Source organism: Orbicella faveolata, unplaced genomic scaffold (genome assembly GCF_042242905.1).
Source record: "Orbicella faveolata isolate gen_17 unplaced genomic scaffold, um_ofav_v1 contig_24, whole genome shotgun sequence".
In the NCBI taxonomy this organism is placed as follows: domain Eukaryota; kingdom Metazoa; phylum Cnidaria; class Anthozoa; order Scleractinia; family Merulinidae; genus Orbicella; species Orbicella faveolata.
The window spans coordinates 28,876,839-28,895,288 of record NW_028301552.1 but is presented as its reverse complement, the minus strand read 5'-3'; the positions used below and the strand labels follow the sequence as shown (position 1 = coordinate 28,895,288).

At 37.7% G+C, this 18,450-nt stretch overlaps 2 protein-coding genes across 2 annotated transcripts; both read left to right on the top strand.

The window, feature by feature from the left end:
* The first annotated feature begins 3,734 nt into the window (after positions 1–3,734).
* Positions 3,735–7,036, top strand: LOC149111214 (carbonic anhydrase 2-like). The gene is made up of 5 exons (XM_089291931.1): positions 3,735–4,194; positions 4,554–4,613; positions 5,019–5,057; positions 6,242–6,585; positions 6,932–7,036. The coding sequence occupies exons 1-5, from the start codon at positions 4,185–4,187 to the stop codon at positions 6,995–6,997; spliced, it is 519 nt and encodes a 172-aa protein (XP_089148057.1). The 5' UTR covers positions 3,735–4,184; the 3' UTR covers positions 6,998–7,036.
* Positions 7,037–8,979: 1,943 nt separating this feature from the next.
* LOC149111213 (putative carbonic anhydrase) lies at positions 8,980–15,845 on the top strand. Its single transcript, XM_089291937.1, has 3 exons — positions 8,980–9,133; positions 14,607–14,800; positions 15,145–15,845. Exons 2-3 carry the CDS (start codon positions 14,648–14,650, stop codon positions 15,265–15,267), a joined length of 276 nt encoding a protein of 91 aa, XP_089148063.1. The 5' UTR covers positions 8,980–9,133; positions 14,607–14,647; the 3' UTR covers positions 15,268–15,845.
* The last annotated feature ends 2,605 nt before the right edge of the window (positions 15,846–18,450 follow it).

Genomic DNA, 18,450 nt, shown 5'->3' with positions numbered 1-18,450 from the left:
CAAGTACATATGTTTCGCGGAAGATTCATGTGTAAAAGATTCATTTTTCTTTATCGTTTTAGAACGTAAAGGAGTGATCTTAATATTGCTCTAAATTATCATTACTTTTATTATCATATTTTTCTTTCTTTTCTTTTTAATATAGACTCTTGCCCCGCTTAAATTAGTTCTGGAACTAGCTATAGTTGCGGGGGCAAGTAATTCTTGTAACTATATATAAAAAAATAGAATAAAATTTAAGTTAAAAGTAAAATGGAATGACTCAAAGTACGTGATCGAATTGATTATTTATAGGAAAAAGAGCATGAATATATTCATAGAGTTAAAGTACAAGAATTCAGTCGTCAAAATTGTCAATTGTTATTGTTTGTTTACTTGACAATTCTGACAACTGAATATTTGGCCCGGCCCCATGAATAGCAAAGGAAATATCAGACCAGTTTTGAATACCCAGTGAAACTTCCTTTGTTAAAAATATATGTATTCCTTATTTTGGCATAAACTCCTTAGTATTTATACTTTCCTTCAGTGAAATTTTTTCATACTTTGCCACATCATGGAAATGATATTGCCTGACATTTTGAATTGCAAAAAGTCAAGGTTGTTCGGACGGTTTTTCCAATATTCTGTAATTTTTCATTCTTCGAAATATATTAGATTAGTTCTGACAGATGTTAACAAAAATAGGGTATTTCATAGGAATTATATGTGGTTACAACTGAGCTAAATTTTAAAAAAAAATTCACCGAAGAAAACTCAAGGGAATTCACTGTCCGTTTTGCGTTTTGTGCTCATGTTGACGTCATAAAAATCGAAAAACACTGAGGTTTTCCTTTGAGCGTACGCAGATTACTTGAGCTTTCGTCCTCAGCGCGCGTGCGATCGTAAAAACATGGGGAGCCACCTTAACTCCACTTCGAAGGGGCACAAATTACATTAGCCATGGCCTATATGTGTAGGCGGCTTACCGTTCAGAGCAACAGTAGGTAAAGAGACCCTTGAACTAGTACTTGCTTTAATCTTTAGTCGTCTTCCACTACTTCGTTTTTCTCTTCTTAATACAACTTTAAAATATATCTGCTTTTATGCCGACTCTAGCTACGCCTGGGACTCAAACCAAGGGTAAATCAGGTGGTCCAAAACAAAGTACGCAAGTGTAGATCCTAAACGAACGCTGCTGACTTGATAAGGCAATTCAAGCAGATATTAACCAATTGAAAGTTAGAAATATAGAATAATCTTTAGCAACAATTAACTTGAGATCTATCCGAGAAGGGAGGTAGAAGCCAAGGCTGCACGAACGACACAATCATGTGCGAATACAAAGTTCTAGATTGAGCGAATGTTTCTAAGTGAAACGGAAGACGCGTTCAAGGATTGAGTGTTCCACATATATGAGATAATCTTGGCTTGCCAAAACTAAATTTTCCCAAAACATATTTTCTCAATAGTTGGCTCCAAAACATATAAGTACTAACAAGCTCAGTTACCACAGATATATAATAGTTTTAATTACTTTAAGTTGTTTCATAGGTAACAAATATTGCTTTTCTCATGAAGTAACTTTGAGACCGTGATCACGTGCATTAGGAGTTTTCTTGTCCAATCAGAAATCTCTATATTTTAAGGAACTTTTATAGTAACATTCCATACATGGGAGAGTCTTTGGCAGTATACTCTAAGGACTGTTTTGGAGTTCAAATGTTTCTAAACTTGACTTAGTTCTCGTCGCGTTTTAGTTTTAACTCGGCTGAAAATCAAACTTAAAAAAATATCGATGATTGCTAATCACTGATGAAATATCGAAAGTCATTTTCCTCTCAAGACCGGAATCCTTTCCCCACATAAAATGTATATTTAGATTTGTCTGTAGAAACCGATAATAGGGAAAGTAAGGAAATCGAATATCTAAGCCGGGGCCATTCAAGCAATATTCGTTTGACATCAATGAAAATTAATGACAGTTTGACGTATTTTCCAATTTTGACAACTAAAATTCCTTAAATGTCGCCGACTACAAAATTAAAATCACTTTCATTGAAATTAGTCAAGGAAAACAGATCCGACATTGGAGATAAATCTTAAGAAACTTCAAGTAAGTAAGCATATCATATACTATTTGTTGAGTTGAAAGCCAGTGCAAGATAGTGTAGATAACTTCATTGCCTTTTTTCATTCTCTAAAAAAAGTATCACTTTCTTTAATCTTTTTTTAACGCTAGCACTGTTTCTTATATTTATTTACCAAAAATTTGTCAGTGTGTGACCTGTTTCTCGTTTATTTAAGTGAAGAAGCGCAGTAAAATGAAAAAAAAGATTTGTTTTGTTCGACACAATTTGATAAACGTAATAAACAAAATGAAAAACCCCAATCACTTTTCGTGAGTACCAGTTTTTTTTGTTTTTTTTTAGTTTGGACGGTTAAATATTCTTTAATTACTTACGAGTAGTGGGGACATGAAACTAACTCTGTCTGAGTAATACAATCAGGGTTGGTATTTAACTCACGTCGAAATTAGTAGCTGATTACAAACACATGCAGTTATCCTTCCTGACTGTATTTTAAATGAAACTGAATTGCAAATCTGACAGGAACTATGCAATTTTTGAAGTTTTTGTTTTCTGCCTGTTTCTCCGCCAGCGGGGAGACCTTTAATTAGATCGCACCTACATAGTTAATAGAGGGAAATGGTTAGGAAGGCCGGATAAGGACGTTCGCGCGAAAATTTCCCAACGTTGATTTTTTTCTGAAACTTTTACCACTGTGAGATGATGAGTTAGTTATGTCAGAAATGTAAAAAAAATGGCGAAAAATTAGCGAATAAGGCCACAGTGTCTGTAAGCGCAAAACATTGCAATTACATCTTTGAAGAGAAATGTTCTCTGCCAAATATTAAGTAGACCTATTATGTGAATTTAGTCAATTGGTGAGGTTCTTTAAAAGAACAAGTTAGCATTTAGCGACCATAGTTTCAGGCGCCTTGCAGTCGCAAGATGGCAGGACTCGATGTCCCTTGGACAGAAATATTGGATTTTTTTTTTTAACTTTGCACAATTATTTTTTGTTCATTTTTGGACAATGTGGAGATAATTGTAAATAAATTCTGTTTCTGGAAAGAAAAGTAGGGGTCACCGAACGTCCAAGATCGTTAAATCCAAGAAAAGCTATAGCAATGGCCATCTGCCCTGTCATTGTTTATTTTAGTACTTAGCGCGCGCCCTCGATGCATGACGTGGCGTGTGAATTCGCGTGCGCAGTAAGGATGCGTAGAAACAATCCACGGTAGGAAAAAAGATGGCGGCTGTACACTTTACCACAATGCCTCGCAAACCTAACACAGCCCAAAAGGCACAAAGAAAGCCTTATAATTGCAATATTTTGTCCCTGTACTAAGGATATTAACTAGCCTAGGTGTGAAGATTTTATAACGTTTCTCTACGTTTTTATGAACGTTTCGGTTTTCGTGCGCTAAGAACTATAGGTAAATGTACCAGTCGCCATCTTTTTCCTACGGAGGATTAGCGCGAGGATTTGTATTGTGCATCCTTACTGCGCATAATTTATGGCGTCACTAGTGCGCGTTCGTGCACGCGCACGTTGAAAACATGACGGATTTGCCTTGATTTTGAGTGCTGTCAGTTGAAAAATGGCTATAGCTCACTAACGAGCTCGGGCACTTCAATTTTTTTTCCAGTCCTTTTAATCAACTAATCATTAGCTTTGGGTGAGAGAAGACTGATCTGATTTCTATTGCTGAAAATTGAAGAAATAAGCAAAATAGCAGCTGCACTGTAGTCTTTTTTATTTTGTAGTTTGATAGCCGTGGCGAGCAATTTGGTTCCAATATTTTAACAAAGATTCAGCTGTCTGTCAAAATCAAACTGAAAAGTTTATTTGTGTCCGACACAAGAATTGACTGTAGTTTGAGGCGTGTTTTCATGACTCTGGACTCACAGAGATTTTACAATAACTTGTAATGCGTTCTTGTTAAATAATGCCATAATGGGATATTTTCAATGCCTGACTGCTCCTTTACGAGCATGGGCACCCCCATTTTTATTTTATAATTAAAGTTCTCATATGATAAATGTTCAGTGAACAAAGTTTGAACAAAAATCTATTGACAGTTTTATTTCAGGGGATTTACATTAACATCAAAGAAGCAATCAAGCAGACTAAGATTTATGCTGGAAGGTAGGCACTGCGCATCTTTTGTTTTTGTTTTTGTTTTTTGTTTTTTTCTTCTGTCATTGCCAGGTTTTGTGAAGGGTCAAACCCCAAAATAACAAACAAATACATACAACAAAGAGCTTTGCCAAGTTTTCTAACCATTTTCCTCAATTAACTATGGTATGTGCGAGGAAATATTGTGTCAAACGAACATTTAAAGAAAATTTACACTTTCTGTTTTTTCTTGTTTGAACAATATCATTCTTTGGAAGTTCCGAGACTGATTTGATCGGTCGACAGTCGACTCTACAATTTTCTTACACTAGTATTATATAATTACACTTTTATCACTGTTGTAATATTGTGACTTTATTTGCACACAGGGATGTCATGGTCACTGTTCCTGCATTACCTAATGCTTGGTATAATCAAGCGTCGACACAGTAAGACATCAACTTTCGGACTTAAAGTTCTGTTTCATTTAAATCTCTGTAGGTTACAAACGTGATCAGTTTCATGATATTTAGCATCGCTAAGCTAATTCGGGACACTATAAATAAAACAGCAAATATTGTAAATATGACCGAACACTTTTTTTAAAATCCCAACTGGTTGAAGGTTCACAAGTTGGCTATTTTGTTTTCAGTGTGGACCATCAAACCCAAATCTATCCAGCGTCGGAGAGAAGGATTTAAACCAGGGACCCCCGGTTTACAAATCCAGCACCCTAACCACTGGGTCGAGCCTTCTCCAACAGTCATCTAATTAGGATAACCAGTTTGAAATAATTTGTGTTAATGCCTGTTTCATGCCCTGAATATTGTTTCATTATCATTGTTTTGCTGTAGCTTATCCTCAGTTTGGCTACGGAGAGACAACACAAGAAGGTAATCAACAAGTACGCTCATATTTTATCATGCGTAGCGAATTATTGTCACGGAAATCTGTCAATGTTATACGATGCATCGGTCCTTTAGATTTTTAGCACCACTTTGGCGCAGTTTAATGAGTTTGTTTTGATCTACGAAAATAAACTTAGCTTGATAGTAAGGCTTAGAGAACACAAATCAACGAAATCAGTTTCCTTTGTTTTTGTCATCTAGCCCCCAGTACCAAGCCGAATTTTTTTCAAGATTTCGAAGTTAGCCTACATTGAATTTTCAACCTGTTTCTCGGTCTCTGGTCAGTTTTCTTTCAGTGTGGAAAAAGGTGTTAGTATGTTAGTATTCTCATTCTCAAACGCCTGAATAATTCATCAAGTTCAAACAAGGAAAATCATGACCGTGACGGTGTTTGGATATCTGATCTTTATTAGCACAGATTTTGATGATTTTATTTATCTGTTTTCTCCTAAGTTTTAGTTTCGATTTAGAATATATATTAAACACCCAAGACAGTGTTTGACCACATTTCCAAACTCCTCGCAGTTCGTCGTATTTTTAACTACCTTCTCTGTGTGGTCAAACACAGTCTTTCGTTTTCTGATATATTACTTCATCTCATCAGTTGGCAGCTGGTATTCTTATTCTGTAATTACCAATTAAGGTAGGCTTTTAGCCTGACAGTCAAAGACGTGCGAGAACAAAATATTAAATGTTCTTTTTTTACGATTAGGTAGGGATACGTGCAATTTCCGAAAAAAAATTCTTCGCAAGGGAAGTTCAGTTAACAATTAACCTTCCTGGCATTGCCAACATTCTTTTCTTTCTCATTCGTTGTCTTTCTCTTGCAAAAACATGACTGTAAGTCATTTTCTTTTATAATATCAATTTATGACTGACATTTCGTTGAATTTTTATATCGTCAACTTTCGGAAAAAAGAGCTTCAGCAGGGCAAGATTTTCTTCAACACTGTTTTCCTGAATCCAGACCTTTTTTCTATAGTATATATAAACAATAACCTCCTTTTTGCGCGAAAATATTCTCGGATATTTCTCCGCGGACATTATCTGTTCCGAGAAGCGAACAGTTTTCCGAGAGCGAAGCGAAGACTGTTTTCGAGGAACTGTTTAGACCAATCGCGTGCGAGCGAAAATATTTGATGGATTATAATTTCATATATTCTCTATAGTGAATGGCATAGTGTATGGCCCACCGGACTGGCACAAGGGATGGGAGGACTGCGGCCTTAACAACCAATCCCCAATTAACATCGATACAAGTAAAGTGGTAAACAAGAACTATCGTGATCTGAAAATAACGTTCGACAACCCGGGGGGCCTGGTCTCTGGGAAGCTGGAAAATACTGGTCACTCTCCTACTTTAACCATTGACAAGTCACAGGGAACAGCTGAAATCACAGGGGGTCCCCTGGGAGATACCACTTACACACTAAACCAATTCCATTTTCACTTTGGCTGTGAAAACGACCGCGGATCTGAGCACACTCTAAACAAGAAGCCGTTTGCTGGCGAGGTAACGACACTAGGCCAATTTTAGTTTTAGGCCATATGTGATTTTGAACTTGTTTCTATTATATCATACATATAGTACATCAGTTCAGTTCCTCATCAGTTCACTTCACTACTGTAGTAAGGCATCTACAGTCAATAATTCTAAAGTAACGCTACCTCTTAGTTTTCCATTTATTTTTTGTTAAACGACAGCGTCTTCTCTGTGGTTTTCTTCAGTTATTATAACCGTAGCAAGATAAACGTTATTCGCTAATTTTAAAAACTTGTTCTTCTTGAAAACCCCGATGAATTTTATATCGACCTTATACAATAACAGCTTTGTCTTTTTACTTCTCTTTTCCTCCAAGCTCCATATGGTGTTTGAAAATTCAGGCAGATATGCAGTCATAGCCCTCTGGCTTAAGGTAACATAAACATAACCTTTCTATTCTCTTCATCTACTGTAATCCGTATTTACCGTACTCAAATTTGCAATTCGCCAATCAGAAGCTGTGTTTAACTGTCCTGTTGTCCTGCGATATTAACTCACTGACCTAATATGGTCGCTTCCAAGTATAGTAATTTTCGCTCGAGTAAAATTGTAAAGAGATTTTAAAAGTAGAATATTGAGCGTCTGGGACGCGCGGTGGCCTCATGTTTAGTACGCTCGTCTCCCGTTCGAGCAGTCTGGGTCCGAACCCTCGCCTGGGACATTGTGTTGTGTTCTTGGGCAAGACACTTTACTCTCACAGTGCCACTCTCCACCCAGGTTTATAAATGGGTACCGGCGAACTTAATGCTGGGTGGTAACCCTGCGATGAACTACACTGTAGCATCCATTTTAGGGGGAAATAGAAATAGTCCTAGTCGCTTCATGCTACAGAAACTGAGATAAGCTCCGGCCTGATGGGCCACTTAGCTCGTACGCAGACTTTTTACCTTTACCTTGCTATCCCAATATCTTGCGATGTCAAGTCAATGAACTGATACTGGCGGAAACTGGGAACATTAAGAGCCTAATCGCACATTTTTGGTACGGTTCCGGAGGCATATTAGGCACTTTTGATTAATGGGTATTTTGGCTGGGCTGCTTGTCACCAAAGTAGGAACCATGGCTCGATCACACTCGCCTGATAAGTCACTGTAAGGTACAAAAAGGTACGATTAGTTATACCAAAAAGATTCATTTATATGATGAATTGCTTATCATAAACATTGATAATCTTTGGCAGATCCGGGACTCTTTTTAAAGCGGGGGCCCCAAAACTTTTCCAACCATTGTGCAGTAGTGTTGTAGTGCCCTTTTTTAAATTGTTTCCCTCTTTCTTTTTCGATTGCGGGTGGCGAAGGTTTCTCTGTGCCATTTTTGAAATTGTTTCTTTTTGTTTTTCGATTGCGGGTGGTGAAGGTTTCTCTGTTTAGTCACCCTTTTAAATAAATAGCATTTTACTTTTATTTGAAAATACACAAACGGTTGTCTTTTTCTAAAAGAAAATGCAAATTGTAATGAATTCAAAGAAATTAACCGTTCACCATCAGAAAGTTAGAACGAGTTTAGTCTTAAGGACGGTGCCTACTAGATACAAAGGTTTTTGCGCCAGCTTAGGACCACGCGGAAAAAGTAGATCTTTGCAAGGGCTATTGGAATCCGCAAAGAAAAATGGGGGTAGCCACGCATTTTTTCAAGATAATTAGCCTTGAATCTCAACAAAAATGGTGACATCAGCATTTTCTGAAAAAAAGATGGAAAGGATATTTCTTCACAGATTTCCTTTGAATTCGCCTTCACAAACAGAAAAGCAAACACGTTTATCAAGTTCTCAAACCTGCATGGTAAATGGTAACATAAAAACAATTTTTGGTTTGTTTTTAATAACAAAATCGTTGCAACAGCGCTTTTATCGTCTCTGACAGCCTTCCTCTGGTTCAGCCAAAATAAAGTCTAAATACCTTTTGCTCACAACCAGAAACTAATCACGTGTTCAATAGGCTTGCCACTTCCATTTCATAACATAAAATGTGGGGTAACCACGCGTTTTTTAAAGTTATTTATCTTTTTTGAAACCTTTTACGGTGCCCGCTACATTTTTTCCTGTCACCTCCCCTGTAAGTAAAACATTTGCGTATTTCGCACTTGTTTTGCGCGCGCACTACTCCATCTGCAGGTGCATGTTTACAGTTGGATTTCAGTGTACTTTTGGACAGATAACAGATAGGTTTTCAGCTGGAAGACGTTAACATTTAATGGTTCGCGAAAAGCTGCTATTTTGGTGTTCCTGGTTTAAGTACGGGTTCATTAAACTTGATTTGGTCACACGGAAAAATCTTGCTTTCTTTTAGTCGTGTACTTGGTAGCGTAGTTTATTGAGTCAATGTCAACCCCAGCGCGCGCATGGCGCTTAAATCATGCCTTGCGTAATGCGCAGAAAGTATGCGCACTAACAAATGTAGGCACCGTCCTTAAAGTAATGCTTTATTCAGTGCGTATTGTTTGTTATTTTAGGTTTCTTCTAAAGGAAACCCGACTTTGGGAAGGTTTGCAAAACTGCTACCGAACATCATTTATAGTGGTAAGTTGTGAGTACATTTTACGTTTTCCTATATAACGAGTCGTACTTCGATTCTTAGAATATAGCTGCTATATGCCCTAAATTTGAGCTGACCGTGCAATACTTTTACTCCATATTCCGTATGGCACGAAATGTTTGCGGGAGTTTAATTTTGCAGATCGGCGAGTTTTGGTATTATGCAGAAATGATTTAGTTTTGCGATTGTAAAGAAAAGATTCCATCGGGTAGAATGCCTGGACATTATTAATTATTCATGACCGGCGAAGCGGCAAATTTGAATGTTTGCGTGTCGTGAAATGCCCTGATTAAGAGAAGAAAGGGTCCAAATTGGCCCAATAGCGTTGATAAAACTTACTGTTCTGGTTTCCAGGAGTTAAAACTTCAACTTTCACGCGCGGCTGTTTGAAGAAGAAGGTTGAATCTTCAATTTAAGCCGTTAAGTAAGTTGATCTATGAGGTATAAGGAGTAGCTTTTTGCTCTTGAAAATGGGCAAAAATTGGCCATTTTTTGTATGGGGACCGTTTTCAGAAGCAATTTTCAGACCATCTAAACCGGCCTTCCTAATTTTCACGCACGGCAAATGAAAGATGGCTTTTTACTGAAACAAAACCCGTTTCAAATTTGAAAATCGGTCCACAGGAACCTGTAGCTTTTTGAGTTTGAAAACTTCTTGTTGGAGTTGCATTTGAAAATGGCGCGTCTTCGATGGAAGAGCTATTGTCTTAAGCACACGTCTGTATAACAATGGCTGTCAAAACTAAACAATACCCATTCAAGAAAACCACTTGACTGTAACTGAAATATTCATTACCGCGAATTTCAAAAGTATGCTGTCGGCGCAGCTGATTCATTCGAAAACCTGTTGCTCAATGAACATGGAAAGCGAAATCGTAAGTGATCGGGAGCTCTTTTCAGAGCTCTTCGAAACCCCGATCCATCCCCTGCTGATCAACATAGTAACTCCGTTCGTCAATGAAAGCAATGGCATATTTCAATTTCAACTGAATGGCGAAGCTCTTTGGAGATGGAGAGAAGTTTGTGGACAGCCGAACACAGTGTTTGCGCTTCTGCAATTAAGTATTCTGCCTCTTGGCTATCGATTGACAGAATCTGCTGGAGAGCGCGTAGGAAAAGCGTTGGCCGAAAGCATCAGACGGTTTTGGAGAAAGACGCAACACGTCCAAAGCACGACGAAACGGAAGAAAGGCGAACGAAAAGCTTGTGATACGCAGACAAAGAGAACAGCACGGGAACCGACCAGCGCGCAGTTGTTTTGCTTAAACGAAAGAACCAATTATTTTTATTCCTATCAAAGTTTTAGGGGATTTCAAGGCGAATAAAGTAAGGTAAACATCGCCAATTACTGAAAAACTTCAAAGAGGCCAGCGAGTTATTGTCTGACAACAACAGCGCGAAGACTCGTGTCAATCGGTCAGATTTTTTTGAGAAACTCGGCTTTCAAGCCCAGATCTTTAGCAAAGAAACAATTATTTTTATTCCTAGCAAAGTTTTAGGGGATTTCAAGGCGAATAAAGTAAGGTAAGCATCGCCAATTACTGAAAAACTTCAAAGAGGCCAGCGAGTTATTGTCTGACAACAACAGCGCGAAGACTCGTGTCAATCGGTCAGATTTTTTTGAGAAACTCGGCTTTCAAGCCCAGATCTTTAGCAAAGAAACAATTATTTTTATTCCTAGCAAAGTTTTAGGGGATTTCAAGGCGAATAAAGTAAGGTAAACATCGCCAATTACTGAAAAACTTCAAAGAGGCGAGCAAGTTATTGTCAACAACAGCGTGAAGACTCGTGTCAATCGGTCAGATTTTTTTGAGAAACTCGGCTTTCAAGCCCAGATCTTTAGCAAAGAAAGAATTATTTTTATTCCTAGCAAAGTTTTAGGGGATTTCAAGGCGAATAAAGTAAGGTAAACATCGCCAATTACTGAAAAACTTCAAAGAGGCCAGCGAGTTATTGTGTGACAACAACAGCGTGAAGACTCGTGTCAATCGGTCAGATTTTTTTGAGAAACTCGGCTTTCAAGCCCAGATCTTTAGCAAAGAAAGAATTATTTTTATTCCTAGCAAAGTTTTAGGGGATTTCAAGGCGAATAAAGTAAGGTAAACATCGCCAATTACTGAAAAACTTCAAAGAGGCCAGCGAGTTATTGTGTGACAACAACAGCGTGAAGACTCGTGTCAATCGGTCAGATTTTTTTGAGAAACTCGGCTTTCAAGCCCAGATCTTTAGCAAAGAAAGAATTATTTTTATTCCTAGCAAAGTTTTAGGGGATTTCAAGGCGAATAAAGTAAGGTAAACATCGCCAATTACTGAAAAACTTCAAAGAGGCCAGCGAGTTATTGTGTGACAACAACAGCGTGAAGACTCGTGTCAATCGGTCAGATTTTTTTGAGAAACTCGGCTTTCAAGCCCAGATCTTTAGCAAAGAAAGAATTATTTTTATTCCTAGCAAAGTTTTAGGGGATTTCAAGGCGAATAAAGTAAGGTAAACATCGCCAATTACTGAAAAACTTCAAAGAGGCCAGCGAGTTATTGTGTGACAACAACAGCGTGAAGACTCGTGTCAATCGGTCAGATTTTTTTGAGAAACTCGGCTTTCAAGCCCAGATCTTTAGCAAAGAAAGAATTATTTTTATTCCTAGCAAAGTTTTAGGGGATTTCAAGGCGAATAAAGTAAGGTAAACATCGCCAATTACTGAAAAACTTCAAAGAGGCCAGCGAGTTATTGTGTGACAACAACAGCGTGAAGACTCGTGTCAATCGGTCAGATTTTTTTGAGAAACTCGGCTTTCAAGCCCAGATCTTTAGCAAAGAAAGAATTATTTTTATTCCTAGCAAAGTTTTAGGGGATTTCAAGGCGAATAAAGTAAGGTAAACATCGCCAATTACTGAAAAACTTCAAAGAGGCCAGCGAGTTATTGTGTGACAACAACAGCGTGAAGACTCGTGTCAATCGGTCAGATTTTTTTGAGAAACTCGGCTTTCAAGCCCAGATCTTTAGCAAAGAAAGAATTATTTTTATTCCTAGCAAAGTTTTAGGGGATTTCAAGGCGAATAAAGTAAGGTAAACATCGCCAATTACTGAAAAACTTCAAAGAGGCGAGCAAGTTATTGTCAACAACAGCGTGAAGACTCGTGTCAATCGGTCAGATTTTTTTGAGAAACTCGGCTTTCAAGCCCAGATCTTTAGCAAAGAAACAATTTTTTTTATTCCTTGCAAAGTTTTAGGGGATTTCAAGGCGAATAAAGTAAGGTAAACATCGCCAATTACTGAAAAACTTCAAAGAGGCCAGCGAGTTATTATGTGACAACAACAGCGTGAAGACTGGTGGCATCAGTCAGATATTTTTGAGAAGCTCGGCTTTCAAGACCAGATCTTTAGCAAAGAAACAATTATTTTTATTCCTAGCAAAGTTTTAGGGGATTTCAAGGCGAATAAAGTAAGGGAAACATCGCCAATTACTGAAAAATTTCGAAGAGGCGAACGAGTTATTGTGTGACAACAATCTTCGAAGTTTTTGTCACAGAATAATTCGCTCGCGTGAAGATAAGAGTGTTATTCCGTGGATAATTATTCTCCGGAACTTCTTCTGTGATATCCTTTACGTAAAGAAATCACACCAAAACCATGCTATACATCTAAAATCTCATTTAGACTATCAGATAGTCTAAATCTGTGCTATTTGGAATGTATGTTTATGTGGTACGAACATGTACGAACGTGTATGTAGGTGGTACGAAAATGGGTGGTACGAAAAGACGTTGGTACGAAAAACCCGGATACATGTAATGGCCTATGGTAAAAATCGGATGCAAATATCCATTACAAGTCCAACGCTTGAAATAGCCAGCTTGAAATACGCGATATCGGAAACAATAGAATAAAGAATAACTTTCGAGGCCTTTGTTTCTTAGCCCCGCCTTGACAAGTTAATGAGCTAAGGCAGTATTCCCTTCGGAGGAAAGCGTACGTGATCTTTGACCAATCAGAGCGTCCCTGTTTACGCTTCGCTGCTAATATTACAGACCTATAATTTTTATTCGACTGCAAGTAAATGTCCCGAGAACAATAGGCATTCTACGCGATGCTCTCGCTAGGCATCAACTTTTGCGATTTTCAGGAAGACATTTTCGTTTTTTTATTTGACTACATGCAATCGTCAAGCAAAAGAACATGCAGAGATCTAAAATAAGGTACAGTTACATCTTGCCCTAGTGTGACTGATTCCTCATGCAGTGGATGGGATCGTCTTATTTCTCAACGTTTTGTTTCTAATTTCATAGTTTTGTTTCCAAACGAAAGAGGCGTTTTCAATAAATGGCACCGGCAAGATTCTACATGGAATTTCTGCATATATAATTTCGGTTCGCGGGAACTTTCTTTTGAGGATCGAGGAAAAAACCGCGAAAATTGCAAACATTAGAACCGACCTAATCTGTAATAATTGTTAATCATTGATCCATTTTGATTGGTTCTTATTCGATCAGGTGGAGAATACATAGACTTTGTTATAGACGTTGTTTTGTTTTTGTTTCTTAATGATATAAATCAGATACATTCCATGTTGCCATGAGTCTGTTCAGTAACAGATCACAACAGACGTCACCGTGGTAAGAACATGAGTGACACATGTTTGTTTTCACCACATTTTCATGTCATCTGTGATCAATTACTGAACAGACGCACGGCAGCGTGCAATCTATTTGCTTTGTCCCGGATGTTGTGTTGCCAGCGCAATCACCGCCCCTTCTCAGATGTGAATATTTTTGCTTTTTCATACTCTAATCTGAACCAAATAGAAGATGGTATTTCCAAGTTTTTGAGAAAATAATGCACACTCCATCTTCTATTGTTAAATATACCTTTATACCTGCTTTTCCGTTGCTTTCACCTGTGAGATGCTGCGTGTAAAAAGATCTGGCTTTGCCTTTCCGTGTCTGGGACAAATATTGACTGCTAACGACAAGATACCAAAGTTTTGACTACCAACATTTACTGACAAATAGCAAATATTTTCATTCACAATCTAAACACGAAAAAAAAAACGAATTATTAATGACCATAGATTTTGTTGTATAATTTGTTAGGTCTGATATATCCATCTGTAAAACCTCGGTTGTCAGCTATAGAAATCATAAGATAAATATATTAAAGTGCACTCACAATCTTGGATTACTATTAGTATAATTCGTTATGTTTGTTAGCAAGCCAACAAATATCATAATTCTTGATGTTCAAAATCTCTCTGACTATTATCACAAAAAATAAACAATTATTATTGATTATTGAACTACTTATATATAAAGGAAGAAGTTGGGAAAATTTGACTGTAAGTCGAAAAAATACTCTCCCTCCTTTAATCTTTGCTCAATGCTTAGCTCATTATGTATTGATTATGTGAGGAGAAATTAGCTAACGGTCACAACTTGCCGCTAAACAGAAGATTATATACACAGGGACGAGCACGGAAGTGTGTAAGTCTGACGGTATCCGTTTGATGGGGTTCCTTTCCAACAAATGGAACAACAACAAGAAGGTGGTGATACTACCAGACTACTACCACTACAAGGGGTCCTTTACAACCCCTCCCTGTACTGAAGGAGTGAAGTGGTTGGTTCTGAAACCCAAACTTGATACCTCGAAGTATCAGGTGAGTACATGTTATCTTGCTCATTTCAGTTGTTGATAATCTTAGTCACAGACCTGAAACACTACTGAACAATATTTGATACGCGCCTGAATAAAGGAAAACCAAGCATTATTACGAACATAAATCCATATCCATTATAAAGGATTATTGATACAGTGTCGTGTCTGACAAAAATGGCATCAGCGTTCTTGATTAGCATTAAGTTCGTCTGTTCAGTAAGCTAAGAGTTGTCGAGGATTTCTAAACAAGATCGTCATACTCAATAGAAGAATTTGTACTTCACATGTACAACTGCTAAAGATTTGAAAACAGGTTGTAATATATTCAATGTGATCTTTTTTCAGTTGAGACGGTTTAGGAAGCTGAGATCATGCCATGGTCGTTTTCCTGGTCTTATGTGCGACAATTACAGACCTCTGCAGCCGCTGAACGGTCGTAAAGTTTACTCGGTTGGAAACAGCAAGTAGAAGAAACAAGACGTCGTATCCAATAACTTCACAATACAACACTTGAAACTAGCTAAGCTTTTAATTAACCGCGCGACCAAGGTGATGCGAATTAGCTGTAGTTATGGTCTGTTCACTGCTCGGTTGAGACTTTTTTCAGTAGATAGACAGTTACTGGGTTGCAGTTTCTGGCTAGACTGCACTTGTTTTTATCGATCTCAGACATTTTGATTAATCAAATGGAAAAGCTAGTAAAATTAAACAGTTAATTCCCACGGTCAACATGTCACAAAGGAAAAATGCGAGTGGTTCCTTCTTCTGGTTTTGCCAGTAATTACAGTTATTGTGTTGCTACTCTTTGGCTACCGCTGCATCACAGAACTGTTTTCTGTCGATTCCAGATAATGCAATTTAAATTTCACATCGCGTTTTTAAGCTTTCTTATAAGCATCTTGTTATTATCTAAACCATTTCAACCATGGCAGGGCCACAACGTCAGGACCACTGTTGCAACAAGTTTAGTAGAACAGCAAGAGTTTTTTTGTGTATATTTTTTAGCACTAATTATAATATGAATTAAAAGCAATATCATTATAGAAGTGTGAGAATTTTACAATGGCTAGTCTTACATACGTATGTTTCGTCCCTGCCAAGAGACTCATCAGAGGCCTTTCAGCTAACTCGTCAAACATCGCGTCTGAAGTCCCGCCAGCATCAAAAATCGGTGAAGGTGGCACGCCGGCCTTATATCACATAAGTATTCTCAATTGCGTAATATGCCACTCAACCACTTAAAAAGGTAATTGTAATAAAAACCTTCCCAGCATCCTTTACCTTCCTTAACTTCAGTTTTGAAGTCCAGGATGTTGTATTCGGAAAGTCCGGGCGTTGACATTAGTAATGTTGACAAAAATTTTAATACACTGCTTGCCATCAAGCTCTTTTGGAGAAAGGCTTTCCTCGTTGATTTGGAAACAAAAATCAACAAAAACAAATCCAAAATAAGACTGCTTCAATTCAAGTGTGGTATGTGTGGTAGCCTTATAGTTTGTCCACTAGACTCCGGATCGATTGGTCTTGGTTCCAGCCTTGGCCGTGGACATAATGTTGCGTTCTTCGGGCAAGACACTTTTGAACGCCCAGAGTGCCTCATTTAACTGAAGAGAATAAATGAGTACAAGCGACTTGTTGAGGCAACCTGACAGAATGCTCGTGAGTAACCTGTGATGGAATAACATCCCATCCTGGGGAAGTAGCAATACTCCTAGCCACCTCAGATCAGTACGGAAACTTGTTTAAACTTGCTTCAACTGGGCTTGAGAGGCTTTACTTTATATCAAAATATTATTTCAATTTTTACCTAACATTTAAGTAGCAATTCAATCCCTCATCCACGCGTAAATTAAGAAAACAAGACCAGGTTTACCGTTAGTGTTTATTCTTCTGTCCAGTGCAGACATGTTCACTTCTTTGGCAGCAGTTGCTGAAAACACTGTTCCCAGGCCTCTACCGCTGGCTCTCTTAGTATGCGCTTTCCGTCATCAACAGCAGCTACTGTGTTCTCACCAGGTCCGTTGAATGTAAACGTTTTGTTATCGAGAGTTATGAAATGTGGATCTCCCCTTATTAAAGCTGAAAACAAGTAAAAATACGAGGTTTTTTTTTAGCTCCTGTGTTTCGATAGATTTGTCGAAGAGCAAGACACCTTAATTATTTGTTCATCGTTTGTTAGAAATTTCGTTTCGAAAATCTCATGCAGTTGTCTGCATACTTAAATTTCGAAAACGCTGTGAAATATTTATCAGAGTTGGCATGTCCATGGCGAAAAAAACTGCTTCTCCGAAATTATACCGCACTGTTTGGATCAAAAGAGGCCTCTTTGGAAAGCACTTTCAAATTAAAGCGTTGGGCAGGACAGTACTTCGAAAATACACCTTTTGCTGTTCATTTACAGAAAACAAACCTTCATTTGTGTCCAAATTTCTTTCATTATGGTCATTAAACTCTCATTAACACCAATATGACCTTCATTTGCGCGTAAGAAACGTTCAAGAGAAACATTTACATATGCATTAACATTCAAAATCATCAAAAGGAAAACAATACCTTCATTTGACATTCATTGACTGTAAATGTATTTTCATTTTGGTGGAAAAAAAATTCGTTGTCACGAAACGACAATCATTTACACTTTACGACATTCAGTTTTCAACAAAAGACTTTCAATAACACAATTTGCATGAGAACTAACATTCAATTGCATTATCATGCAACCATATCCATGAAGGTAACAATCTTAAATGCGGTGAGACATACATTACCGTGTTTTCACCTAACGTTAAGAGAAAACAATCGCTCATTAGCGTAATTCTTTTGCACAGAGATATCTCGCCCAATTTTCCTCGAAAATTTGATTATAGAACAAGGGACCATATGTACTTTTTTCAAATCATAATTTCACAATCCTCCCCTTGCAGATATAAATTCGGCCACTTACGAAACTTTTTGCGTACAACTCAGAGGGCGCACTACAGTATCCGTGTGACATACATGTACATGTACATGTAGTGACAGTTCGATTTGTCCAGAAATGCCACGAAGAAATAGAATCGCATTTGAACACCGCGAAAGGATAGTCAGGGCTTTTGAAGATGTCAACGAAGACTATTTACTATTTACTAGTGAGGCAATTGAAGGATAAATCGTTCAGCGAATTTGATCTTCTATCTTTCAAAAATAAATGTTATTATGGCTGTAATGTTTGTCTCGCCGCTTTAAAGATTGTTACCTTCATGGATATGGTTGCATAATAATGCAATTGAATGTTAGTTCTCATGCAAATTGTGTTATTGAAAGTCTTTTGTTGAAAACTGAATGTCGTAAAGTGTAAATGATTGTCGTTTCGTGACAACGAATTTTTTTTCCACCAAAATGAAAATACATTTACAGTCAATGAATGTCAAATGAAGGTATTGTTTTCCTTTTGATGATTTTGAATGTTAATGCATATGTATATGTTTTTCTTGAACGTTCCTTACGCGCAAATGAAGGCCATATTGGTGTTAATGAGAGTTTAATGACCATAATGAAAGAAATTTGGACACAAATGAATGTTTGTTTTCTGTAAATGAACAGCAAAAGGTGTAAGTCATTTCTCTGCATAACTGATTAATTCACATGGGATGCCATGGCTGCTAATAAGAA

Coding starts and splice junctions, on each gene's coding strand:
- LOC149111214 (XM_089291931.1), top strand. Junction 5,058..6,241: donor CGGAGAGACAACACAAGAAG/GTAATCAACAAG, acceptor TATTCTCTATAG/TGAATGGCATAGTGTATGGC. Junction 6,586..6,931: donor AGAAGCCGTTTGCTGGCGAG/GTAACGACACTA, acceptor TTTTCCTCCAAG/CTCCATATGGTGTTTGAAAA.
- LOC149111213 (XM_089291937.1), top strand. CDS start 14,648: ATGGGGTTCCTTTCCAACAAATGGAACAACAACAAGAAGGTGGTGATA. Junction 14,801..15,144: donor TTGATACCTCGAAGTATCAG/GTGAGTACATGT, acceptor ATCTTTTTTCAG/TTGAGACGGTTTAGGAAGCT.